Here is a 25818-nt window from a genome sequence, read left to right on the forward strand (position 1 = left end):
ACCTGGTTTAGTCCTGGTTTAGACCTGGTTTAGTCCTGGTTTAGACCTGGTTTGTTTCTGGTTTAGACCTGGTTTAGTCCTGGTTTAGTCCTGGTTTAGACCTGGTTTAGACCTGGTTTAGTCCTGGTTTGTTTCTGGTTTAGACCTGGTTTAATCCTGGTTTAGACCTGGTTTAGTCCTGGTTTAGTCCTGGTTTAGTCCTGGTTTAGACCTGGTTTGTTTCTGGTTTAGACCTGGTTTAATCCTGGTTTAGACCTGGTTTAGTCCTGGTTTAGTCCAGGTTTAGACCTGGTTTAGTCCTGGTTTAGTCCTGGTTTAGTCCAGGTTTAGTCCTGGTTTAGACCTGGTTTAGTCCTGGTTTAGTCCTGGTTTAGTCCTGGTTTAGTCCTCACACTAAAACAGCCTCAGTGGTTGTTCCTCCTTCTCACAGACCTGGGATCAGATCAGGTCTAATCCTCTGTAATCCCTCTGAGGTCTGGAGTCCAGAGCTGTGTCCAGAGCTGTGTCCAGAGCTGTGTCCAGAGCTGTGTCCAGAGCTGTGTCCAGAGCTGTGTCCAGAGCCACGTTCAGAGCTGTGTCCAGAGCCGTGTCCAGAGCCACGTCCAGAGCCGTGGTCAAAGCTGTGTCCAGAGCTGTGTCCAGAGCTGTGTCCAGAGCTGTGTCCAGAGCCACGTCCAGAGCTGTGTCCAGAGCCACGTCCAGAGCTGTGTCCAGAGCCGTGTCCAGAGCCACGTCCAGAGCTGTGTCCAGAGCCGTGTCCAGAGCTGTGTCCAGAGCTGTGTCCAGAGCCGTGTCCAGAGCTGTGTCCAGAGCTGTGTCCAGAGCTGTGTCCAGAGCTGTGTCCAGAGCTGTGTCCTGAGCTGTGTCCAGAGCTGTGTCCAGAGCTGTGTCCAGAGCCACGTTCAGAGCTGTGTCCAGAGCCACGTCCAGAGCCGTGGTCAAAGCTGTGTCCAGAGCTGTGTCCAGAGCTGTGTCCAGAGCTGTGTCCAGAGCCACGTCCAGAGCTGTGTCCAGAGCCACGTCCAGAGCTGTGTCCAGAGCCGTGTCCAGAGCCACGTCCAGAGCTGTGTCCAGAGCCGTGTCCAGAGCTGTGTCCAGAGCTGTGTCCAGAGCTGTGTCCAGAGCCACGTCCTGAGCCGTGTCCAGAGCCGTGTCCAGAGCTGTGTCCAGAGCTGTGTCCAGAGCCGTGTCCAGAGCTGTGTCCTGAGCTGTGTCCTGAGCTGTGTCCTGAGCTGTGTCCAGAGCTGTGTCCAGAGCTGTGTCCAGAGCTGTGTCCTGAGCTGTGTCCAGAGCTGTGTCCAGAGCTGTGTCCTGAGCTGTGTCCTGAGCTGTGTCCAGAGCTGTGTCCAGAGCTGTGTCCAGAGCTGTGTCCAGAGCCACGTTCAGAGCTGTGTCCAGAGCCACGTCCAGAGCCGTGGTCAAAGCTGTGTCCAGAGCTGTGTCCAGAGCTGTGTCCAGAGCTGTGTCCAGAGCCACGTCCAGAGCTGTGTCCAGAGCCACGTCCAGAGCTGTGTCCAGAGCCGTGTCCAGAGCTGTGTCCAGAGCTGTGTCCAGAGCTGTGTCCAGAGCCGTGTCCAGAGCCGTGTCCTGAGCTGTGTCCTGAGCTGTGTCCAGAGCTGTGTCCAGAGCTGTGTCCTGAGCTGTGTCCAGAGCTGTGTCCTGAGCTGTGTCCAGAGCTGTGTCCAGAGCTGTGTCCAGAGCCACGTTCAGAGCTGTGTCCAGAGCCACGTCCAGAGCCGTGGTCAAAGCTGTGTCCAGAGCTGTGTCCAGAGCTGTGTCCAGAGCCACGTCCAGAGCCACGTCCAGAGCCACGTCCAGAGCCACGTCCAGAGCCACGTCCCAGTCCAGGCTCACCATGGACCTCCAACAGGACCAGGCCCCCGGGGGCCTCCTGGTCCTGCCCTGGCCCAAAACAGGAGCACAAGTCTGGACTGAACCTCTGCTACGATGGGGAGCTGCTCTGGGAGTCACCGTGATCTGTAAGAGCCAGGACTAAACCAGGACTAAACCAGGACTAAACCAGGACTAAACCAAGACTAAACCAGGACTAAACCAGGACTAAACCAGGACTAAACCAGGTCTAAACCAGGTCTAAACCAGGACTAAATCAGGACTAAACCAGGACTGAACCAGGTCTAAACCAGGACTAAACCAGGACTAAACAAGGACTAAACCAGGACTAACCCAGGTCTAAACCAGGACTAAACCAGGACTAAACCAGGTCTAAACCAGGACTAAACCAGGTCTAAACCAGGACTAAACCAGGACTTAACCAGGACTAAACCAGGACTAAACCAGGACTAAACCAGAACTAAACCAGGTCTAAACCAGGACTAAACCAGGTCTAAACCAGGACTAAACCAGGACTAAACCAGGACTAAACCAGAACTAAACCAGGTCTAAACCAGGACTAAACCAGGTCTAAACCAGGACTAAACCAGGACTAAACTAAGACTGACCCAGTTCCAAAGTGTGAATTGTAACCTCTTTAAAGCTCTTATTCCATCACTGTTTCACCATCTGTCAACGGGAAGATTAAATTGAGACCAGGACTAAACCAGGACCTGCTGTGGACATTTGAACCATGGTTCATGCTTCATGCTTCATGCTTCATGCTTCATGCTTCATGCTTCATGGTTCATGGTTCATGGTTCATGGTTCATGCTTCATGGTTCATGCTTCATGCTTCATGGTTCATGGTTCATGGTTCATGGTTCATGCTTCATGCTTCATGCTTCATGGTTCATGGTTCATGCTTCATGCTTCATGCTTCATGCTTCAAGCTTCATGGTTCATGCTTCATGCTTCATGGTTCATGGTTCATGCTTCATGCTTCATGGTTCATGCTTCATGCTTCATGCTTCATGCTTCATGCTTCATGCTTCATGCTTCATGCTTCATGCTACATGCTTCATGCTTCATGCTACATGCTTCATGCTTCATGCTTCATGCTTCATGCTTCATGGTTCATGGTTCATGCTTCATGGTTCATGCTTCATGCTTCATGGTTCATGCTTCATGGTTCATGGTTCATGCTTCATGGTTCATGGTTCATGCTTCATGCTTCATGCTTCATGCTTCATGCTTCATGCTTCATGCTTCATGCTTCATGGTTCATGGTTCATGGTTCATGGTTCATGCTTCATGCTTCATGCTACATGCTTCATGGTTCATGGTTCATGCTTCATGCTTCATGGTTCATGCTTCATGCTTCATGGTTCATGCTTCATGGTTCATGCTTCATGCTTCATGCTTCATGCTTCATGCTTCATGCTTCATGGTTCATGCTTCCTGCTTCATGCTTCATGCTTCATGCTTCATGCTTCATGGTTCATGGTTCATGGTTCATGCTTCATGGTTCATGCTTCATGGTTCATGCTTCATGCTTCATGCTTCATGGTTCATGCTTCATGCTTCATGGTTCATGCTTCATTGTTCATGCTTCATGCTTCATGCTTCATGCTTCATGGTTCATGCTTCCTGCTTCATGCTTCATGCTTCATGCTTCATGGTTCATGGTTCATGGTTCATGCTTCATGCTTCATGGTTCATGCTTCATGCTTCATGCTTCATGCTTCATGCTTCATGGTTCATGCTTCCTGCTTCATGCTTCATGCTTCATGCTTCATGGTTCATGGTTCATGGTTCATGGTTCATGCTTCATGGTTCATGCTTCATGGTTCATGCTTCATGCTTCATGGTTCATGCTTCATTGTTCATGCTTCATGCTTCATGCTTCATGGTTCATGCTTCATGCTTCATGCTTCATGCTTCATGCTTCATGCTTCATGGTTCATTGTTCATGCTTCATGCTTCCTGCTTCCTGCTTCATGCTTCATGGTTCATGGTTCATGGTTCATGGTTCATGGTTCATGCTTCATGCTTCATGCTTCATGCTTCCTGCTTCCTGCTTCATGCTTCATGCTTCATGGTTCATGGTTCATGGTTCATGGTTCATGCTTCATGGTTCATGCTTCATGCTTCATGGTTCATGCTTCCTGCTTCATGGTTCATGGTTCATGCTTCCTGCTTCATGCTTCATGCTTCATGCTTCATGCTTCATGCTACATGCTTCATTGTTCATGCTTCATGCTTCATTGTTCATGCTTCATGCTTCATTGTTCATGCTTCATGCTTCATGCTTCATTGTTCATGCTTCCTGCTTCGTGCTTCATGCTTCATGCTTCATGCTTCATGCTTCATTGTTCATGCTTCATGCTTCATGCTACATGCTTCATTGTTCATGCTTCATGCTTCATGCTTCATGCTTCATGCTTCATGCTACATGCTTCATTGTTCATGCTTCCTGCTTCGTGCTTCCTGTTTCATGGTTCATGCTTCCTGTTTCATGGTTCATGGTTCATGGTTCATGGTTCATGCTTCATGCTTCATGCTTCATGCTTCATGCTTCATGGTTCATGCTTCATGCTTCATGCTTCATGCTTCATGGTTCATGATTCATGCTTCATGCTTCATGGTTCATGCTTCATGCTTCATGGTTCATGCTTCCTGCTTCATGGTTCATGGTTCATGGTTCATGGTTCATGCTTCATGCTTCATGCTTCATGCTTCATGCTTCATGGTTCATGATTCATGCTTCATGCTTCATGGTTCATGGTTCATGCTTCATGCTTCATGCTTCATGCTTCATGCTTCATGCTTCATGCTTCATGCTTCATGGTTCATGCTTCATGCTTCATGCTTCATGGTTCTCTTTGGTTTGGTCCTAAAGTGTCTCAGTCTTAGGTCTCTCCTCGGGTTCTTGGATCCAAAGTGGCTCCTGAGAGGTTCTGGCTCTTTGGGTCCAGGAGGACACAAAGCTAGCAAAGCATGTTAGCAACACAGAGCTAGCAAAGCGCGTTAGCAACACAAAGCTAGCAAAGCGCGTTAGCAACACAAAGCTAGCAAAGCGCGTTAGCAACACAAAGCTAGAAAAGCACGTTAGCAACACAAAGCTAGCAAAGAACGTTAGCAACACAACGCTAGCAAAGCACGTCAGCAACACAACGCTAGCAAAGCGCGTTAGCAACACAAAGCTAGCAAAGCACGTTAGCAACAGCTGTTTCCTGTTTATGGCACTCGCTTTGTCCAGAGCCACAATCTGATATTTCCAGCTCATAAAGCGTCTGACGTTAGCATTAGCATTAGCATGACATAAAGAGAGGTTCAAACGCCACGCCCCTCACACACACTAGCTTTAGCCACGCCCCTCACACACACTAGCTTTAGCCACGCCCCTCATACACACTAGCTTTAGCCACGCCCCTCACACAAACTAGCTTTAGCCACGCCCCTCACACACACTAGCTTTAGCCACGCCCCTCACACACACTAGCTTTAGCCACGCCCCTCACACACACTAGCTTTAGCCACGCCCCTCACACACACTAGCTTTAGCCACATCCCTCACACACTAGCTTTAGCCACACCCCTCACACACACTAGCTTTAGCCACGCCCCTCACACACACTAGCTTTAGCCACGCCCCTCACACACACTAGCTTTAGCCACGCCCCTCACACACACTAGTTTTAGCCACGCCCCTTACACACACTAGCTTTAGCCACGCCCCTCACACACTAGCTTTAGCCACGCCCCTCACACACACTAGCTTTAGCCACGCCCCTCACACACACTAGCTTTAGCCACGCCCCTCACACACACTAGCTTTAGCCACGCCCCTCACACACACTAGCTTTAGCCACGCCCCTCACACACACTCTTGTCGCCTCCTCATATGCATGTCCTCATATGCATGTCCTCATATGCATGTCCTCATGTGCTGTCCTCATGTGCTGTCCTCATATGCATGTCCTCATGTGCTGTCCTCATGTGCTGTCCTCATATGCATGTCCTCATGTGCTGTCCTCATGTGCTGTCCTCATGTGCTGTCCTCATGTGCTGTCCTCATATGCATGTCCTCATGTGCTGTCCTCATGTGCTGTCCTCATATGCATGTCCTCATGTGCATGTCCTCGTGTGCTGTCCTCGTGTGCTGTCCTCGTGTGCTGTCCTCATATGCCGTCCTCATGTGCTGTCCTCATGTGCTGTCCTCATATGCATGTCCTCATATGCATGTCCTCATGTTCTGTCCTCATGTGCTGTCCTCATATGCATGTCCTCATGTGCTGTCCTCATGTGCATGTCCTCATGTGCATGTCCTCGTGTGCTGTCCTCGTGTGCTGTCCTCATGTGCTGTGCTCATGTGCTGTCCTCATGTGCTGTCCTCATGTGCTGTCCTCATATGCATGTCCTCATGTGCTGTCCTCATATGCATGTCCTCCTGTGCTGTCCTCATGTGCTGTCCGCATATGCATGTCCTCATGTGCTGTCCTCATGTGCTGTCCTCATATGCATGTCCTCATGTGCTGTCCTCATGTGCTGTCCTCATGTGCTGTCCTCATATGCATGTCCTCATGTGCCGTCCTCATGTGCTGTCCGCATATGCATGTCCTCATGTGCTGTCCTCATGTGCTGTCCTCATGCATGTCCTCATATGCATGTCCTCATGTGCTGTCCTCATGTGCTGTCCTCATATGCATGTCCTCATGTGCCGTCCTCATGTGCTGTCCTCATATGCATGTCCTCATGTGCATGTCCTCATGTGCTGTCCTCATATGCATGTCCTCATGTGCATGTCCTCGTGTGCTGTCCTCGTGTGCTGCCTCGTGTGCTGTCCTCATGTGCTGTCCTCATATGCCGTCCTCATGTGCTGTCCTCATGTGCTGTCCTCATATGCATGTCCTCATGTGCTGTCCTCATGTGCATGTCCTCATGTGCATGTCCTCGTGTGCTGTCCTCGTGTGCTGTCCTCATGTGCTGTGCTCATGTGCTGTCCTCATGTGCTGTCCTCATGTGCTGTCCTCATGTGCTGTCCTCATATGCATGTCCTCATGTGCTGTCCTCATATGCATGTCCTCCTGTGCTGTCCTCATGTGCTGTCCGCATATGCATGTCCTCATATGCATGTCCTCATGTGCTGTCCTCATGTGCATGTCCTCATGTGCTGTCCTCATATGCATGTCCTCATATGCATGTCCTCATGTGCTGTCCTCATGTGCTGTCTTCATGTGCTGTCCTCATATGTATGTCCTCATGTGCTGTCCTCATGTGCATGTCCTCATGTGCCGTCCTCATGTGCTGTCCTCATATGCATGTCCTCATGTGCTGTCCTCATGTGCCGTCATCATGTGCTGTCCTCATATGCATGTCCTCATGTGCATGTCCTCGTGTGCTGTCCTCGTGTGCTGTCCTCATGTGCTGTGCTCATGTGCTGTCCTCATGTGCTGTCCTCATGTGCTGTCCTCATGTGCTGTCCTCATATGCATGTCCTCATGTGCTGTCCTCATATGCATGTCCTCCTGTGCTGTCCTCATGTGCTGTCCTCATGTGCTGTCCTCATATGCATGTCCTCATGTGCTGTCCTCATGTGCCGTCCTCATGTGCTGTCCTCATGTGCTATCCTCATATGCATGTCCTCATGTGCTGTCCTCATGTGCTGTCCTCATATGCATGTCCTCATGTGCTGTCCTCATGTGCCGTCATCATGTGCTGTCCTCATATGCATGTCCTCATGTGCATGTCCTCGTGTGCTGTCCTCGTGTGCTGTCCTCATGTGCTCTCCTCATGTGCTGTCCTCATGTGCTGTCCTCATATGCATGTCCTCATGTGCTGTCCTCATGTGCTGTCCTCATGTTCTGTCCTCATGTGCTGTCCTCATATGCATGTCCTCATGTGCTGTCCTCATGTGCCGTCCTCATGTGCTGTCCTCATGTTCTGTCCTCATGTGCTGTCCTCATATGCATGTCCTCATGTGCTGTCCTCATGTGCGTCCTCAGGCGTGTGCGTCCTCAGGAGGTGGATCGCGGGCGGCAGGTGCAGATGTAGCGTCCGTCTCGATGGTCAAACGGCCGTGGTCACCGGAGCGAACACCGGCATCGGGAAAGAGACGTGTCGTGATTTCGCCCAGAGAGGTCAGGACCTTCTGTCCCCGTGAGACAGCATCAAATATGATTGGCTCTCTCTCCTCTCTCTCTCTCCTCTCTCCTCTGATTGGCTCTCTCTCCTCTGATTGGCTCTCTCTCTCTCCTCTCTCCTCTGATTGGCTCTCTCTCCTCTGATTGGCTCTCTCTCCTCTCTCCTCTGATTGGCTGCAGGAGCGCGTGTCATCATGGCGTGCCGGGACCTGGCGCGTGGTGAGGAGGCGGCAGAGGAGATTCGCTCGTCCACAGGAAACGGGAACGTGCAGGTGCGACACCTGGACCTGGCGTCGCTTCACTCGGTCCGAGCGTTCTGCTCCGAGCTCCTGCAGACGGAGGACAGAGTGGACCTGCTGGTCAACAATGCAGGTGTCCTAGCCACGCCCTACACCTACGCCCTAAAGCCTAGGCCCTAAAGCCTAGGCCCTAAAGCCTAGGCCCTAAACCTACGCCCTAAAGCCTAGGCCCTAAAGCCTAGGCCCTAAAGCCTAGGCCCTAAACCTACGCCCTAAAGCCTACGCCCTAAACCTTACGCCCTACACCTACGCCCTAAACCCTACGCCCTAAAGCCTAGGCCCTAAAGCCTAGGCCCTAAAGCCTAGGCCCTAAACCTACGCCCTAAAGCCTACGCCCTAAACCTTACGCCCTACACCTACGCCTTAAACCCTACGCCCTAAAGCCTAGGCCCTAAAGCCTACGCCTTACACCTACGCCCTAAAGACTGCGCCCTAAACCTACGCCCTAACGACTACGCCTTAAAGCCTACGCCCTAAAGACTACACCCTAAAGCCTACGCCCTAAAGACTACACCCTAAAGCCTACGCCCTAAACCTACACCCTAAAGACTACGCCCTAAAGCCTACACCCTAAACCATACACCCTAAAGCCTATGCCCTAAACCTACACCCTAAAGACTACGCCCTAAAGCCTACACCCTAAACCATACACCCTAAAGCCTATGCCCTAAACCTACACCCTAAAGACTACGCCCTAAAGACTACGACCTAAAGACTACGCCCTAAAGTCCATCCATCCATCTTCTGCCGCTTTATCCGGGCCCGGGTCGCGGGGGCAGCAGTCTGAGCAGGGACTCCCAGACTTCCTTCTCCCCAAACACTTCCTCTAAATCCTCCGGGGGGATCCCGAGGCGTTCCCAGGCCAGCCGAGAGACATAGTCTCTCCAGCGTGTCCTGGGTCTTCCCCGGGGCCTCTTCCCGGTGGGACATGCCTGAAACACCTCCCGAGGGAGGCGCCCAGGAGGCTCCGGAACAGATGCCCGAGCCACCTCAGCTGGAGGAGCAGCGGCTATACTCTGAGCTCCCCCCGTGTGGCCGAGCTCCTCACTTATCTCTAAGGGAGCGCCCAGCCACACGGCGGATCCTCGATCTTGTTCTTTCGGTCACTAGCCAAAGCTCATGACCATAGGTGAGGTCAGAAAGTAGAGTGAGCGGTAAATCCAGAGCTTTGTCTTTGGACTCAGCTCCTTCTTCACCACTGCAGCCGCTGCACCGATCCAACTGTCGATCTCACGCTCCATCCTTCACTCACTCGTGAACAAGACCCTGAGATACTTGAACTCCTCCACTTGGGGCAAGGACACCCCACCCACCTGGAGAGGGCAAGACACCTTTTTCCGGTCGAGAACCATGGCCTCGGATTTGGAGCTGATTCTCATCCCAGACGCTTCACACTCGGCTCAAACCGTCCCAGTGCATGTTGCAGGTCCGGGTTTGATGGAGCCATCAGGACAACATTGTCTGCAAACAGCAGAGATGAGATCCTGTGGTCCCCAAACCGGACCCTCCGACCCCTGACCACACCCTCCGACCCCTGACCACACCCTCCGACACCTGACCACACCCTCCAACACCTGACCACACCCTCCGACCCCTGACCACACCCTCCGACACCTGACCACACCCTCCGACCCCTGACCACACCCTCCGACCCCTGACCACACCCTCCGACACCTGACCACACCCTCCGACACCTGACCATACCCTCCGACCCCTGACCACACCCTCCGACACCTGACCACACCCTCCGACCCCTGACCACACCCTCCGACCCCTGACCACACCCTCCGACACCTGACCACACCCTCCGACACCTGACCACACCCTCCGACCCCTGACCACACCCTCCGACACCTGACCACACCCTCCGACCCCTGACCACACCCTCTGACCCCTGACCACACCCTCCGACACCTGACCACACCCTCCGACCCCTGACCACACCCTCCGACCCCTGACCACACCCTCCGACACCTGACCACACCGTCCGACACCTGACCACACCCTCCGACCCCTGACCACACCCTCTGACCCCTGACCACACCCTCTGACCACTGACCACACCCTCCGACACCTGACCACACCCTCCGACCCCTGACCACACCCTCTGACCCCTGACCACACCCTCCGACCCCTGACCACACCCTCTGACCCCTGACCACACCCTCCGACCCCTGACCACACCCTCTGACCCCTGACCACACCCTCTGACCCCTGACTGCGCCTAGAAATTCTGTCCATAAAAACTATGAACAGAAGCGGTGACAAAGCGCAGCCCTGAGGAGTCCCTCACTGAGAACAGGTCTGACTTCCTGCAGTGACCACAGCTCCTGCTCCTGTCAGACAGGGACCGGACAGCCCTGAGCAAAGGGCCCCGGACCCCGTACGTCCTAAAGTCTACATCCTAAACCCTACGTGCTAAACTCTAGGCCCTAAACCCTCGTAGGACTTCGGCTTCTGTCTCTTGTCGTCCCTGAAGTCTGAACTTTGCAGTTTGTGGTAAATCGTCTCGTGGCATTTTTCACTCCATTTATCTCAGAAAGTAAAAGTCACAAAAGTCTCATTTTTGGCTCATAAACAGACAATACTATGAATATTTGATATGTGAAATATCAGGTCGATGGGCGTGGTCGATGGGCGTGGTCGATGGGCGTGGTCGATGGGCGTGGTCGATGGGCGTGGTCGATGGGCGTGGTCGTCTTGAATTAGTCGTATGTTAAAAAAGCCATAATTTCAAAATGATCTCATATTGAAACAAGCTCAACATTAGGGTTATGTTCAAAATATCGATACGGCGATATATCGATACTGAGTCACAGTATCGATATTTTGTTGTTGTTGAAGTTTTGTGGCCGTAGCTTTAAAGGAGGTGGAATAGTTCTTTTAATCATGTGTTTGTGCTGCTGCAGCTGTTCAGTGCAGAAGATGCTGCTGCAGCTGTTCAGTGCAGAAGATGCTGCTGCAGCTGTTCAGTGCAGAAGATGCTGCTGCAGCTGTTCAGTGCAGAAGATGCTGCTGCAGCTGTTCAGTGCAGAAGATGCTGCTGCAGCTGTTCAGTGCAGAAGATGCTGCTGCAGCTGTTCAGTGCAGAAAATGCTGCTGCAGCTATTCAGTGCAGGAGATGCTGCTGCAGCTGTTCAGTGCAGAAGATGCTGCTGCAGCTGTTCAGTGCAGGAGATGCTGCTGCAGCTGTTCACTGCAGAAGATGCTGCTGCAGCTGTTCAGTGCAGACGATGCTGCTGCAGCTGTTCAGTGCAGAAGATGCTGCTGCAGCTGTTCACTGCAGAAGATGCTGCTGCAGCTGTTCAGTGCAGAAGATGCTGCTGCAGCTGCTGCTGCAGCTGTTCAGTGCAGACGATGCTGCTGCAGCTGTTCAGTGCAGAAGATGCTGCTGCAGCTGTTCAGTGCAGGAGATGCTGCTGCAGCTGTTCAGTGCAGAAGATGCTGCTGCAGCTGTTCAGTGCAGAAGATGCTGCTGCAGCTGTTCAGTGCAGAAGATGCTGCTGCAGCTGTTCAGTGCAGAAGATGCTGCTGCAGCTGTTCAGTGCAGAAGATGCTGCTGCAGCTGTTCAGTGCAGAAAATGCTGCTGCAGCTATTCAGTGCAGGAGATGCTGCTGCAGCTGTTCAGTGCAGAAGATGCTGCTGCAGCTGTTCAGTGCAGGAGATGCTGCTGCAGCTGTTCACTGCAGAAGATGCTGCTGCAGCTGTTCAGTGCAGACGATGCTGCTGCAGCTGTTCAGTGCAGAAGATGCTGCTGCAGCTGTTCACTGCAGAAGATGCTGCTGCAGCTGTTCAGTGCAGAAGATGCTGCTGCAGCTGCTGCTGCAGCTGTTCAGTGCAGACGATGCTGCTGCAGCTGTTCAGTGCAGAAGATGCTGCTGCAGCTGTTCAGTGCAGGAGATGCTGCTGCAGCTGTTCAGTGCAGGAGATGCTGCTGCAGCTGTTCAGTGCAGAAGATGCTGCTGCAGCTGTTCAGTGCAGGAGATGCTGCTGCAGCTGTTCAGTGCAGAAGATGCTGCTGCAGCTGTTCAGTGCAGAAGATGCTGCTGCAGCTGTTCAGTGCAGAAAATGCTTCTGCAGCTGTTCAGTGCAGGAGATGCTGCTGCAGCTGTTCAGTGCAGAAGATGCTGCTGCAGCTGTTCAGTGCAGGAGATGCTGCTGCAGCTGTTCAGTGCAGAAGATGCTGCTGCAGCTGTTCACTGCAGAAGATGCTGCTGCAGCTATTCAGTGCAGAAGATGCTGCTGCAGCTGTTCACTGCAGAAGATGCTGCTGCAGCTGTTCAGTGCAGAAGATGCTGCTGCAGCTGCTGCTGCAGCTGTTCAGTGCAGACGATGCTGCTGCAGCTGTTCAGTGCAGAAGATGCTGCTGCAGCTGTTCAGTGCAGGAGATGCTGCTGCAGCTGTTCAGTGCAGAAGATGCTGCTGCAGCTGTTCAGTGCAGGAGATGCTGCTGCAGCTGTTCAGTGCAGAAGATGCTGCTGCAGCTGTTCAGTGCAGAAGATGCTGCTGCAGCTGTTCAGTGCAGAAAATGCTTCTGCAGCTGTTCAGTGCAGGAGATGCTGCTGCAGCTGTTCAGTGCAGAAGATGCTGCTGCAGCTGTTCAGTGCAGGAGATGCTGCTGCAGCTGTTCACTGCAGAAGATGCTGCTGCAGCTGTTCAGTGCAGACGATGCTGCTGCAGCTGTTCAGTGCAGAAGATGCTGCTGCAGCTGTTCAGTGCAGAAGATGCTGCTGCAGCTGTTCAGTGCAGAAGATGCTGCTGCAGCTGTTCAGTGCAGAAGATGCTGCTGCAGCTGTTCAGTGCAGAAGATGCTGCTGCAGCTGTTCAGTGCAGAAGATGCTGCTGCAGCTGCTGCTGCAGCTGTTCAGTGCAGACGATGCTGCTGCAGCTGTTCAGTGCAGAAGATGCTGCTGCAGCTGTTCAGTGCAGGAGATGCTGCTGCAGCTGTTCAGTGCAGGAGATGCTGCTGCAGCTGTTCAGTGCAGAAGATGCTGCTGCAGCTGTTCAGTGCAGGAGATGCTGCTGCAGCTGTTCAGTGCAGAAGATGCTGCTGCAGCTGTTCAGTGCAGAAGATGCTGCTGCAGCTGTTCAGTGCAGAAAATGCTTCTGCAGCTGTTCAGTGCAGGAGATGCTGCTGCAGCTGTTCAGTGCAGAAGATGCTGCTGCAGCTGTTCAGTGCAGGAGATGCTGCTGCAGCTGTTCACTGCAGAAGATGCTGCTGCAGCTGTTCAGTGCAGACGATGCTGCTGCAGCTGTTCAGTGCAGAAGATGCTGCTGCAGCTGTTCAGTGCAGAAGATGCTGCTGCAGCTGTTCAGTGCAGAAGATGCTGCTGCAGCTGTTCAGTGCAGAAGATGCTGCTGCAGCTGTTCAGTGCAGAAGATGCTGCTGCAGCTGTTCAGTGCAGAAGATGCTGCTGCAGCTGTTCAGTGCAGAAGATGCTGCTGCAGCTGTTCAGTGCAGAAGATGCTGCTGCAGCTGTTCAGTGCAGAAGATGCTGCTGCAGCTGTTCAGTGCAGAGGAGGTTTCACATTCACTTCATTCAAACTAATAACAACAAGTTCTCATCAACATCAAGAATCAACAGTTTCATTTCAGGAGCAGAAGCTTCAAACGATCAAAGTGTCTCTGTCCTCTGTCCTCTGCTGTGACGTCCTCCACACACTGTCCTCTGTCCTCTGCTGTGACGTCCTCCACACACTGTCCTCTGTCCTCTGCTGTGACGTCCTCCACACACTGTCCTCTGTCCTCTGCTGTGACGTCCTCCACACACTGTCCTCTGTCCTCTGCTGTGACGTCCTCCACACACTGTCCTCTGTCCTCTGCTGTGACGTCCTCCACACACTGTCCTCTGTCCTCTGCTGTGACGTGCATCATTAAACTATGATCTGCTCCTGAAATGAAACTGTTGATTCTTGATGTTGATGAGAACTTGTTGTTATTAGTTTGAATGAAGTGAATGTGAAACCTCCTCTGCACTGAACAGCTGCAGCAGCATCTTCTGCACTGAACAGCTGCAGCAGCATCTTCTGCACTGAACAGCTGCAGCAGCATCTTCTGCACTGAACAGCTGCAGCAGCATCTTCTGCACTGAACAGCTGCAGCAGCATCTTCTGCACTGAACAGCTGCAGCAGCATCCTCTGCACTGATCAGCTGCAGCAGCATCTTCTGCACTGAACAGCTGCAGCAGCATCTTCTGCACTGAACAGCTGCATCTTCTGCACTGAACAGCTGCAGCAGCATCTCCTGCACTGAACAGCTGCAGCAGCATCGTCTGCACTGAACAGCTGCAGCAGCATCGTCTGCACTGAACAGCTGCAGCAGCATCTTCTGCACTGAACAACTGCAGCAGCATCTTCTGCACTGAATAGCTGCAGCAGCATCTTCTGCACTGAACAACTGCAGCAGTATCTCCTGCACTGAACAGCTGCAGCAGCATCTTCTGCACTGAACAGCTGCAGCAGCATCTTCTGCACTGAACAGCTGCAGCAGCATCTTCTGCACTGAACAGCTGCAGCAGCATCTTCTGCACTGAACAGCTGCAGCAGCATCTCCTGCACTGAACAGCTGCAGCAGCATCTCCTGCACTGAACAGCTGCAGCAGCATCTTCTGCACTGAACAGCTGCAGCAGCATCGTCTGCACTGAACAGCTGCAGCAGCAGCTGCAGCAGCATCTTCTGCACTGAACAGCTGCAGCAGCATCTTCTGCAGTGAACAGCTGCAGCAGCATCTTCTGCACTGAACAGCTGCAGCAGCATCGTCTGCACTGAACAGCTGCAGCAGCATCTTCTGCAGTGAACAGCTGCAGCAGCATCTCCTGCACTGAACAGCTGCAGCAGCATCTTCTGCACTGAACAGCTGCAGCAGCATCTCCTGCACTGAATAGCTGCAGCAGCATTTTCTGCACTGAACAGCTGCAGCAGCATCTTCTGCACTGAACAGCTGCAGCAGCATCTTCTGCACTGAACAGCTGCAGCAGCATCTTCTGCACTGAACAGCTGCAGCAGCATCTTCTGCACTGAACAGCTGCAGCAGCATCGTCTGCACTGAACAGCTGCAGCAGCATCTCCTGCACTGAATAGCTGCAGCAGCATTTTCTGCACTGAACAGCTGCAGCAGCATCTTCTGCACTGAACAGCTGCAGCAGCATCTTCTGCACTGAACAGCTGCAGCAGCATCTTCTGCACTGAACAGCTGCAGCGGCATCTTCTGCACTGAACAACTGCAGCAGCATCTCCTGCACTGAACAGCTGCAGCAGCATCTTCTGCACTGAACAGCTGCAGCAGCATCTTCTGCACTGAACAGCTGCAGCAGCATCTTCTGCACTGAACAGCTGCAGCAGCATCTTCTGCACTGAACAGCTGCAGCAGCACAAACACATGATTAAAAGAACTATTCCACCTCCTTTAAAGCTACGGCCACAAAACTTCAACAACAACAAAATATCGATACTGTGACTCAGTATCGATATATCGCCGTATCGATATTTTGAACATAACCCTAATGTTGAGCTTGTTTCAATATGAGATCATTTTGAAATTATGGCTTTTTTAACATACGACTAATTCAAGACGACCACGCCCATCGACCACGCCCATCGACCACGCCCATCGACCACGCCCATCGACCACGCCCATCGACAACGCCCATCGACCTGATATTTCACATATCAAATATTCATAGTATTGTCTGTTTATGAGCCAAAAATGAGACTTTTGTGACTTTTACTTTCTGAGATAAATGGAGTGAAAAATGCCACGAGACGATTTACCACAAACTGCAAAGTTCAGACTTCAGTGTCCTACGTCCTTTCTGAGTGTCCTACGTCCTTTCTGAGTGTCCTGTGTCCTTTCTGAGTGTCCTACGTCCTTTCTGAGTGTCCTATGTCCTTTCTGAGTGTCCTACGTCCTTTCTGAGTGTCCTACGTCCTTTCTGAGTGTCCTACGTCCTTTCTGAGAGCCTATGGCCTAAACTTTACGCCCTAAACCATGGCCTAAACTCCATTAGGAGTCATGATGTGTCCTTGTGTCCTTCAGGAGTCATGATGTTTCCTTGTGTCCTTTAGGAGTCATGATGTGTCCTTGTGTCCTTTAGGAGTCATGATGTGTCCTTGTGTCCTTCAGGAGTCATGATGTGTCCTTGTGTCCTTTAGGAGTCATGATGTGTCCTTGTGTCCTTCAGGAGTCATGATGTGTCCTTGTGTCCTTTAGGAGTCATGATGTGTCCTTGTGTCCTTTAGGAGTCATGATGTGTCCTTGTGTCCTTCAGGAGTCATGATGTGTCCTTGTGTCCTTCAGGAGTCATGATGTGTCCTTGTGTCCTTTAGGAGTCATGATGTGTCATTGTGTCCTTCAGGAGTCATGATGTGTCCTTGTGTCCTTCAGGAGTCATGATGTGTTCTTGTGTCCTTCAGGAGTCATGATGTGTCCTTGTGTCCTTTAGGAGTCATGATGTGTCCTTGTGTCCTTCAGGAGTCATGATGTGTCCTTGTGTCCTTCAGGAGTCATGATGTGTTCTTGTGTCCTTCAGGAGTCATGATGTGTCCTTGTGTCCTTTAGGAGTCATGATGTGTCCTTGTGTCCTTCAGGAGTCATGATGTGTCCTTGTGTCCTTTAGGAGTCATGATGTGTCCTTGTGTCCTTCAGGAGTCATGATGTGTCCTTGTGTCCTTTAGGAGTCATGATGTGTCCTTGTGTCCTTCAGGAGTCATGATGTGTCCTTGTGTCCTTCAGGAGTCATGATGTGTCCTTGTGTCCTTTAGGAGTCATGATGTGTCCTTGTGTCCTTCAGGAGTCATGATGTGTCCTTGTGTCCTTCAGGAGTCATGATGTGTTCTTGTGTCCTTCAGGAGTCATGATGTTTCCTTGTGTCCTTTAGGAGTCATGATGTGTCCTTGTGTCCTTCAGGAGTCATGATGTGTCCTTGTGTCCTTTAGGAGTCATGATGTGTCCTTGTGTCCTTCAGGAGTCATGATGTGTCCTTGTGTCCTTCAGGAGTCATGATGTGTCCTTGTGTCCTTTAGGAGTCATGATGTGTCCTTGTGTCCTTCAGGAGTCATGATGTGTCCTTGTGTCCTTCAGGAGTCATGATGTGTTCTTGTGTCCTTCAGGAGTCATGATGTGTCCTTGTGTCCTTTAGGAGTCATGATGTGTCCTTGTGTCCTTCAGGAGTCATGATGTGTCCTTGTGTCCTTTAGGAGTCATGATGTGTCCTTGTGTCCTTCAGGAGTCATGATGTGTCCTTGTGTCCTTCAGGAGTCATGATGTGTTCTTGTGTCCTTCAGGAGTCATGATGTGTCCTTGTGTCCTTTAGGAGTCATGATGTGTCCTTGTGTCCTTCAGGAGTCATGATGTGTCCTTGTGTCCTTTAGGAGTCATGATGTGTCCTTGTGTCCTTCAGGAGTCATGATGTGTCCTTGTGTCCTTTAGGAGTCATGATGTGTCCTTGTGTCCTTCAGGAGTCATGATGTGTCCTTGTGTCCTTCAGGAGTCATGATGTGTCCTTGTGTCCTTTAGGAGTCATGATGTGTCCTTGTGTCCTTCAGGAGTCATGATGTGTCCTTGTGTCCTTTAGGAGTCATGATGTGTCCTTGTGTCCTTCAGGAGTCATGATGTGTCCTTGTGTCCTTCAGGAGTCATGATGTGTCCTTGTGTCCTTCAGGAGTCATGATGTTTCCTTGTGTCCTTTAGGAGTCATGATGTGTCCTTGTGTCCTTCAGGAGTCATGATGTGTCCTTGTGTCCTTTAGGAGTCATGATGTGTCCTTGTGTCCTTCAGGAGTCATGATGTGTCCTTGTGTCCTTCAGGAGTCATGATGTGTCCTTGTGTCCTTTAGGAGTCATGATGTGTCATTGTGTCCTTCAGGAGTCATGATGTGTCCTTGTGTCCTTCAGGAGTCATGATGTGTTCTTGTGTCCTTCAGGAGTCATGATGTGTCCTTGTGTCCTTTAGGAGTCATGATGTGTCCTTGTGTCCTTCAGGAGTCATGATGTGTCCTTGTGTCCTTTAGGAGTCATGATGTGTCCTTGTGTCCTTCAGGAGTCATGATGTGTCCTTGTGTCCTTTAGGAGTCATGATGTGTCCTTGTGTCCTTCAGGAGTCATGATGTGTCCTTGTGTCCTTCAGGAGTCATGATGTGTCCTTGTGTCCTTTAGGAGTCATGATGTGTCCTTGTGTCCTTCAGGAGTCATGATGTGTCCTTGTGTCCTTTAGGAGTCATGATGTGTCCTTGTGTCCTTCAGGAGTCATGATGTTTCCTTGTGTCCTTTAGGAGTCATGATGTGTCCTTGTGTCCTTCAGGAGTCATGATGTGTCCTTGTGTCCTTCAGGAGTCATGATGTGTCCTTGTGTCCTTTAGGAGTCATGATGTGTCCTTGTGTCCTTCAGGAGTCATGATGTGTCCTTGTGTCCTTCAGGAGTCATGATGTGTTCTTGTGTCCTTCAGGAGTCATGATGTGTCCTTGTGTCCTTTAGGAGTCATGATGTGTCCTTGTGTCCTTCAGGAGTCATGATGTGTCCTTGTGTCCTTTAGGAGTCATGATGTGTCCTTGTGTCCTTCAGGAGTCATGATGTGTCCTTGTGTCCTTCAGGAGTCATGATGTGTTCTTGTGTCCTTCAGGAGTCATGATGTGTCCTTGTGTCCTTTAGGAGTCATGATGTGTCCTTGTGTCCTTCAGGAGTCATGATGTGTCCTTGTGTCCTTTAGGAGTCATGATGTGTCCTTGTGTCCTTCAGGAGTCATGATGTGTCCTTGTGTCCTTTAGGAGTCATGATGTGTCCTTGTGTCCTTCAGGAGTCATGATGTGTCCTTGTGTCCTTCAGGAGTCATGATGTGTCCTTGTGTCCTTTAGGAGTCATGATGTGTCCTTGTGTCCTTCAGGAGTCATGATGTGTCCTTGTGTCCTTCAGGAGTCATGATGTGTTCTTGTGTCCTTCAGGAGTCATGATGTTTCCTTGTGTCCTTTAGGAGTCATGATGTGTCCTTGTGTCCTTCAGGAGTCATGATGTGTCCTTGTGTCCTTTAGGAGTCATGATGTGTCCTTGTGTCCTTCAGGAGTCATGATGTGTCCTTGTGTCCTTTAGGAGTCATGATGTGTCCTTGTGTCCTTCAGGAGTCATGATGTGTCCTTGTGTCCTTCAGGAGTCATGATGTGTTCTTGTGTCCTTCAGGAGTCATGATGTGTCCTTGTGTCCTTTAGGAGTCATGATGTGTCCTTGTGTCCTTCAGGAGTCATGATGTGTCCTTGTGTCCTTTAGGAGTCATGATGTGTCCTTGTGTCCTTCAGGAGTCATGATGTGTCCTTGTGTCCTTTAGGAGTCATGATGTGTCCTTGTGTCCTTTAGGAGTCATGATGTGTCCTTGTGTCCTTCAGGAGTCATGATGTGTCCTTGTGTCCTTCAGGAGTCATGATGTGTCCTTGTGTCCTTTAGGAGTCATGATGTGTCATTGTGTCCTTCAGGAGTCATGATGTGTCCTTGTGTCCTTCAGGAGTCATGATGTGTTCTTGTGTCCTTCAGGAGTCATGATGTGTCCTTGTGTCCTTTAGGAGTCATGATGTGTCCTTGTGTCCTTCAGGAGTCATGATGTGTCCTTGTGTCCTTTAGGAGTCATGATGTGTCCTTGTGTCCTTCAGGAGTCATGATGTGTCCTTGTGTCCTTTAGGAGTCATGATGTGTCCTTGTGTCCTTCAGGAGTCATGATGTGTCCTTGTGTCCTTCAGGAGTCATGATGTGTCCTTGTGTCCTTTAGGAGTCATGATGTGTCCTTGTGTCCTTCAGGAGTCATGATGTGTCCTTGTGTCCTTCAGGAGTCATGATGTGTTCTTGTGTCCTTCAGGAGTCATGATGTGTCCTTGTGTCCTTTAGGAGTCATGATGTGTCCTTGTGTCCTTCAGGAGTCATGATGTGTCCTTGTGTCCTTTAGGAGTCATGATGTGTCCTTGTGTCCTTTAGGAGTCATGATGTGTCCTTGTGTCCTTCAGGAGTCATGATGTGTCCTTGTGTCCTTCAGGAGTCATGATGTGTCCTTGTGTCCTTTAGGAGTCATGATGTGTTCTTATGTCCTTCAGGAGTCATGATGTGTCCTTGTGTCCTTCAGGAGTCATGATGTGTCCTTGTGTCCTTCAGGAGTCATGATGTGTCCTTGTGTCCTTTAGGAGTCATGATGTGTCCTTGTGTCCTTTAGGAGTCATGATGTGTCCTAAGTGGCTGACTGAGGACGGCTTTGAGATGCAGCTCGCTGTCAATCATCTGGGTCACTTCCTGTTGACCAATCAGCTCCTGCCAAAGCTCAAGAGCTCCGCCCCCAGCCGCATCATCACTGTGTCGTCCATTGCGCACAAAGGAGGTGAGGAGGCGTCTGGGGAGAGAGAAGGCTCATGGAGGAGCCTGTCTTTGTTTGTTTGTTTTACTGGACAAATAAACTAAAGACTAAACCAGGACTAAACCAGGACTAAACCAGGTCTAAACCAGGACTAAACCAGGACTAAACCAGGTCTAAACCAGGACTAAACCAGGTCTAAACCAGGTCTAAACCAGGACTAAACCAGGACTAAACCAGGTCTAAACCAGGACTAAACCAGGTCTAAACCAGGACTAAACCAGGACTAAACCAGGACTAAACCAGGACTAAACCAGGTCTAAACCAGGACTAAACCAGGACTAAACCAGGTCTAAACCAGGACTAAACCAGGACTAAACCAGGACTAAACCAGGACTAAACCAGGACTAAACCAGGACTAAACCAGGTCTAAGCCAGGACTAAACCAGGACTAAACCAGGACTAAACCAGGTCTAAACCAAGACTAAGCCAGGACTAAACCAGGACTAAACCAGGACTAAACCAGGTCTAAATCAGGACTAAACCAGGACTAAACCAGGACTAAACCAGGTCTAAACCAGGTCTAAACCAGGACTAAACCAGGTCTAAACCAGGTCTAAATCAGGACTAAACCAGGACTAAACCAGGACTAAACCAGGTCTAAACCAGGACTAAACCAGGACTAAACCAGGTCTAAGCCAGGACTAAACCAGGACTAAACCAGGACTAAACCAGGTCTAAACCAAGACTAAGCCAGGACTAAACCAGGACTAAACCAGGTCTAAACCAGGTCTAAATCAGGACTAAACCAGGACTAAACCAGGACTAAACCAGGTCTAAACCAGGACTAAACCAGGACTAAACCAGGTCTAAGCCAGGACTAAACCAGGACTAAACCAGGTCTAAACCAGGTCTAAACCAGGTCTTGGTTCCAGGTGTGGTGGACGTGGACGACCTGTTCTTCAGCCGTAGGACTTACACTCCACTTGAGAGCTACAGACAGAGCAAACTGTCCAACATTCTGTTCACGAGAGAACTGTCCAAGAGACTGACAGGTCAGTCCCCGGCCAACTGTCCAACACTGACAGGTCAGTCCCCGGCCAACTGTCCAACACTGACAGGTCAGTCCCCGGCCAACTGTCCAACACTGACAGGTCAGTCCCTGGTTCTGCTGGATCTTCAGCTTCGACAGTCGAACATCACTTCCTGTTAAACAAATGGAGACGCCTGATTGGACGATCAGGGTCAGTTTTCCTCATATTTATCCGGTCAGAGTTTTAGTGTCATTGTGGAGTTCCTCAGGGCTGTGTTCTGGGTCCATTCATCTTCTTCCTCTTCTCCGGGGCCGGGTCGCGGGGGCAGCAGTCTAAGCAGGGACTCAGACTTCCTTCTCCACAGACACTTCCTCCAGCTCCTCCTCCTCCCGAGGTGTTCCCAGGCCAGAGAGACATAGTCCCTCCTGCATGTCCTGGGTCTTTCCCAGGACGCTCCACAACAGACGCCTGAGACACATGTCTCAAACAATCACCAAGAAAAGATGAAGCAGAGTTTGTCTTTCTCAAAAGGTGGATCTTTATTTACTCGAGCACAGTAAAGACCACTGTCCCTGACAAAGGTCTCTGTCCCTGACAAAGGTCTCTGTCCCTGACAAAGGTCTCTGTCCCTGACAAAGGTCTATGTCCCTGACAAAGGTCTCTGTCCCTGACAAAGGTCTCTGTCCCATTGACGCGTACGACATCATCATCATCAAATCAGCTCCAAAAGAGATAAAACGACCATCACAGATGCAAAGATTCGAGCTTTCTCACTCAGAGGTCCTGACCCTCGATCCAGGTCCTGACCCTCGATGTCCTGACCCTCGATCGAAGTCCTGACCCTCGATCCATGTCCTGACCCTCGATCCATGTCCTGACCCTCGATCCATGTCCTGACCCTCGATGTTCTGACCATCGATCCATGTCCTGACCCTCGATATACTGACCCTCGATGTCCTGACCCTCGATCCATGTCCTGACCCTCGATTCAGGTCCTGACCCTCGATGTCCTGACCCTCGACCCATGTCCTGACCCTCGACCCATGTCCTGACCCTCGATCCAGGTCCTGACCCTCGATGTCCTGACCCTCGACCCATGTCCTAACCCTCGACCCATGTCCTGACCCTCGACCCATGTCCTAACCCTCGACCCATGTCCTGACCCTCGACCCATGTCCTGACCCTCGACCCATGTCCTGACCCTCGACCCATGTCCTGACCCTCGATCCATGTCCTGACCCTCGATCCAGGTCCTGACCCTCGATCCAGGTCCTGACCCTCGATCCATGTCCTGAACCCCGACCCATGTCCTGACCCTCGATCCATGTCCTGACCCTCGACCCATGTCCTGACCCTCGATCCATGTCCTGACCCTCGACCCATGTCCTGACCCTCGACCCATGTCCTGACCCTCGACCCATGTCCTGACCCTTGACCCATGTCCTGACCCTTGACCCATGTCCTGACCCTCGATGTCCTGACCCTCAATGTCCTGACCCTCGACCCATGTCCTGACCCTCGATGTCCTGACCCTCGATCCAGGTCTTGACACAAGACTCCACGATACAGAGTGTGTGGCGCATGTCGGACAAGTGTCTGTTGTGTGTCAGTCGTGTGTCAGTTGTGTGTCTGTTGTATGTCAGTTGTGTGTCTGTTGTGTGTCAGTTGTGTGTCAGTCGTTTGTCAGTCGTGTGTCAGTCGTTTGTCAGTCGTGTGTCAGTTGTGTGTCAGTTGTGTGTCATTTGTGTGTCAGTTGTGTGTCTGTTGTGTGTCTGTCATGTGTCTGTCGTGTCACTGTTGTGTCTGTTGTGTGTCTGTTGTGTGTCTGTCGTGTGTCTGTCGTGTGTCTGTCGTGTGTCTGTTGTGTCTGTCGTGTGTCTGTTGTGTGTCTGTTGTGTGTCTGTTGTGTGTCTGTCGTGTGTCTGTTGTGTGTCTGTCGTGTGTCTGTTGTGGCTGTTGTGTGTCTGTTGTGTGTCTGTCGTGTGTCTGTCGTGTGTCTGTCGTGTCACTGTTGTGTCTGTTGTGTGTCTGTTGTGTGTCTGTCATGTCACTGTTGTGTCTGTCGTGTGTCTGTCGTGTGTCTGTTGTGTGTCAGTTGTGTGTCTGTTGTGTGTCTGTTGTGTGTCAGTTGTGTGTCAGTTGTGTGTCAGTTGTATGTCTGTTGTGGCTGTTGTGTGTCTGTCGTGTGTCTGTCGTGTGTCTGTTGTGGCTGTTGTGTGTCTGTTGTGTGTCTGTCGTGTGTCTGTAGTGTGTCAGTTGTGTGTCAGTTGTATGTCTATTGTGTGTCAGTTATGTGTGAGTTGTGTGTCTGTTGTGTGTCAGTTGTGTGTCAGTGTGTGTCAGTCGTGTATCAGTCGTGTGTCAGTTGTGTGTCAGTTGTGTGTCATTTGTGTGTCAGTCGTGTGTCTGTCGTGTGTCTGTTGTGTCTGTCGTGTGTCTGTTGTGTGTCTGTCGTGTCACTGTTGTGTCTGTCGTGTGTCTGTCGTGTGTCTGTTGTGTGTCGGTTGTGTGTCAGTTGTGTGTCTGTTGTGTGTCTGTTGTGTGTCAGTTGTGTGTCAGTTGTATGTCTGTTGTGTGTCAGTTGTGTGTCAGTTGTGTGTCAGTTGTGTGTCAGTTGTGTGTCAGTCGTGTATCAGTCGTTTGTCAGTCGTGTGTCAGTTGTGTGTCAGTTGTGTGTCAGTTGTGTGTCAGTTGTGTGTCATTTGTGTGTCAGTCGTGTGTCTGTCGTGTGTCTGTTGTGTCTGTTGTGTGTCTGTTGTGTGTCTGTCGTGTGTCTGTCGTGTGTCAGTTGTGTGTCAGTTGTGTGTCTGTCGTTTGTCTGTCGTGTGTCTGTCGTGTGTCTGTCGTGTGTCAGTTGTGTGTCAGTTGTGTGTCAGTCGTTTTTCAGTCGTGTGTCAGTTGTGTGTCAGTCGTGTGTCAGTTGTGTGTCAGTTGTGTGTCAGTCGTTTGTCAGTCGTGTGTCAGTTGTGTGTCAGTCGTGTGTCAGTTGTGTGTCAGTTGTGTATCAGTTGTGTGTCAGTCGTGTGTCAGTTGTGTGTCAGTTGTGTGTCAGTCGTGTGTCAGTTGTGTGTCAGTTGTATGTCAGTTGTGTGTCTGTTGTGTGTCTATTGTGTGTCTGTTGTGTGTCTGTAGTGTGTCAGTTGTGTGTCAGTTGTATGTCTATTGTGTATCAGTTGTGTGTCAGTCGTGTGTCAGTTGTGTGTCAGTTGTGTGTCAGTCGTGTGTCAGTTGTGTGTCAGTTGTATGTCAGTCGTGTGTCAGTTGTGTGTCTTTTGTGTGTCAGTTGTGTGTCAGTTGTGTGTCAGTCGTGTGTCAGTCGTGTGTCAGTTGTGTGTCAGTTGTGTGTCTTTTGTGTGTCTTTTTTGTGTCAGTTGTGTGTCAGTCGTGTGTCAGTTGTGTGTCTTTTGTGTGTCTTTTTTGTGTCAGTTGTGTGTCAGTCGTGTGTCAGTTGTGTGTCTTTTGTGTGTCTTTTTTGTGTCAGTCGTGTGTCAGTTGTGTGTCAGTTGTGTGTTGTGTGTTTCAGGCTCAGGGGTGTCGTGCTTCTGCCTGCACCCTGGGGTGATCCGCACTGAACTGGGGCGTCACGTGCAGAGCTGCTTTCCGCTGCTGGGGGCGCTGCTGAGCCTCCCCGCGCTGCTGTTCATGAAGACGCCACACGAGGGCAGTCAAACCACCGTGTACTGTGCCGTCACCCCGGGACTGCAGGCCAAGTCCGGGGCCTACTTCAGGTATGGACCGGGTCTGGACCGGGTCTGGACCGGGTCTGGACCGGGTCTGGGCCGGGTCTGGACCGGGTCTGGGTCTGCACCGGGTCTGGACCGGGTCTGGACCGGGTCTGGGCCGGGTCTGGACCGGGTCTGGACCGGGTCTGGGTCTGCACCGGGTCTGGACCGGGTCTGGGTCTTTAGAGCTCTAAACTTGCTCTTGTTTGTTGCAGTGACTGTGCAGAAAAAGAGCCGGCGCCAGAAGCAAAGGAGGATAAAACGGCTTTAAAACTGTGGAACGAGAGCTGCAGACTAGTGGGACTAAACCAGGACTAAACCAGGTCTAAACCAGGACAAAACCAGGACTAAACCAGGTCTAAACCAGGTCTAAACCAGGACTAAACCAGGACTAAACCAGGACTAAACCAGGTCTAAACCAGGACTAAACCAGGTCTAAACCAGGACAAAACCAGGTCTAAACCAGG

General features: G+C 51.0%; 2 protein-coding genes across 2 annotated transcripts in view; one reads left to right on the plus strand and one right to left on the minus strand.

Moving 5' to 3' along the window:
- pogzb (pogo transposable element derived with ZNF domain b) overlaps positions 1–1857 on the minus strand; it is a 40270-nt gene extending 38413 nt beyond the window's left edge. The window contains exon 1 of the mRNA XM_072461558.1: positions 1705–1857. Coding sequence (XP_072317659.1) covers positions 1705–1857 — 153 coding nt within the window. The remainder of the gene's footprint in view (positions 1–1704) is intronic.
- On the plus strand, positions 477–25817 carry LOC140374252 (retinol dehydrogenase 13). The gene is made up of 8 exons (XM_072461092.1): positions 477–492; positions 1831–1979; positions 7839–7973; positions 8157–8348; positions 20461–20622; positions 21531–21650; positions 25153–25357; positions 25567–25817. Exons 2-8 carry the CDS (start codon positions 1856–1858, stop codon positions 25667–25669), a joined length of 1041 nt encoding a protein of 346 aa, XP_072317193.1. The 5' UTR covers positions 477–492; positions 1831–1855; the 3' UTR covers positions 25670–25817.
- The last annotated feature ends 1 nt before the right edge of the window (position 25818 follows it).

Source organism: Eucyclogobius newberryi, unplaced genomic scaffold (genome assembly GCF_026437365.1).
Source record: "Eucyclogobius newberryi isolate DKJ021-1_F unplaced genomic scaffold, fEucNew1.0.hap1 SCAF_3, whole genome shotgun sequence".
Taxonomy (NCBI): Eukaryota; Metazoa; Chordata; class Actinopteri; order Gobiiformes; family Gobiidae; genus Eucyclogobius; species Eucyclogobius newberryi.

Excerpts from the sequence above, each read along its gene's own strand:
- LOC140374252 (XM_072461092.1), top strand. The coding sequence starts at position 1,856 with ATGGACCTCCAACAGGACCAGGCCCCCGGGGGCCTCCTGGTCCTGCCC. Across the intron at positions 1,980-7,838 it reads TCTGGGAGTCACCGTGATCT|GCGTGTGCGTCCTCAGGAGG; the intron begins GTAAGAGCCAGG and ends GTGCGTCCTCAG. Across the intron at positions 20,623-21,530 it reads GTCCATTGCGCACAAAGGAG|GTGTGGTGGACGTGGACGAC; the intron begins GTGAGGAGGCGT and ends TCTTGGTTCCAG.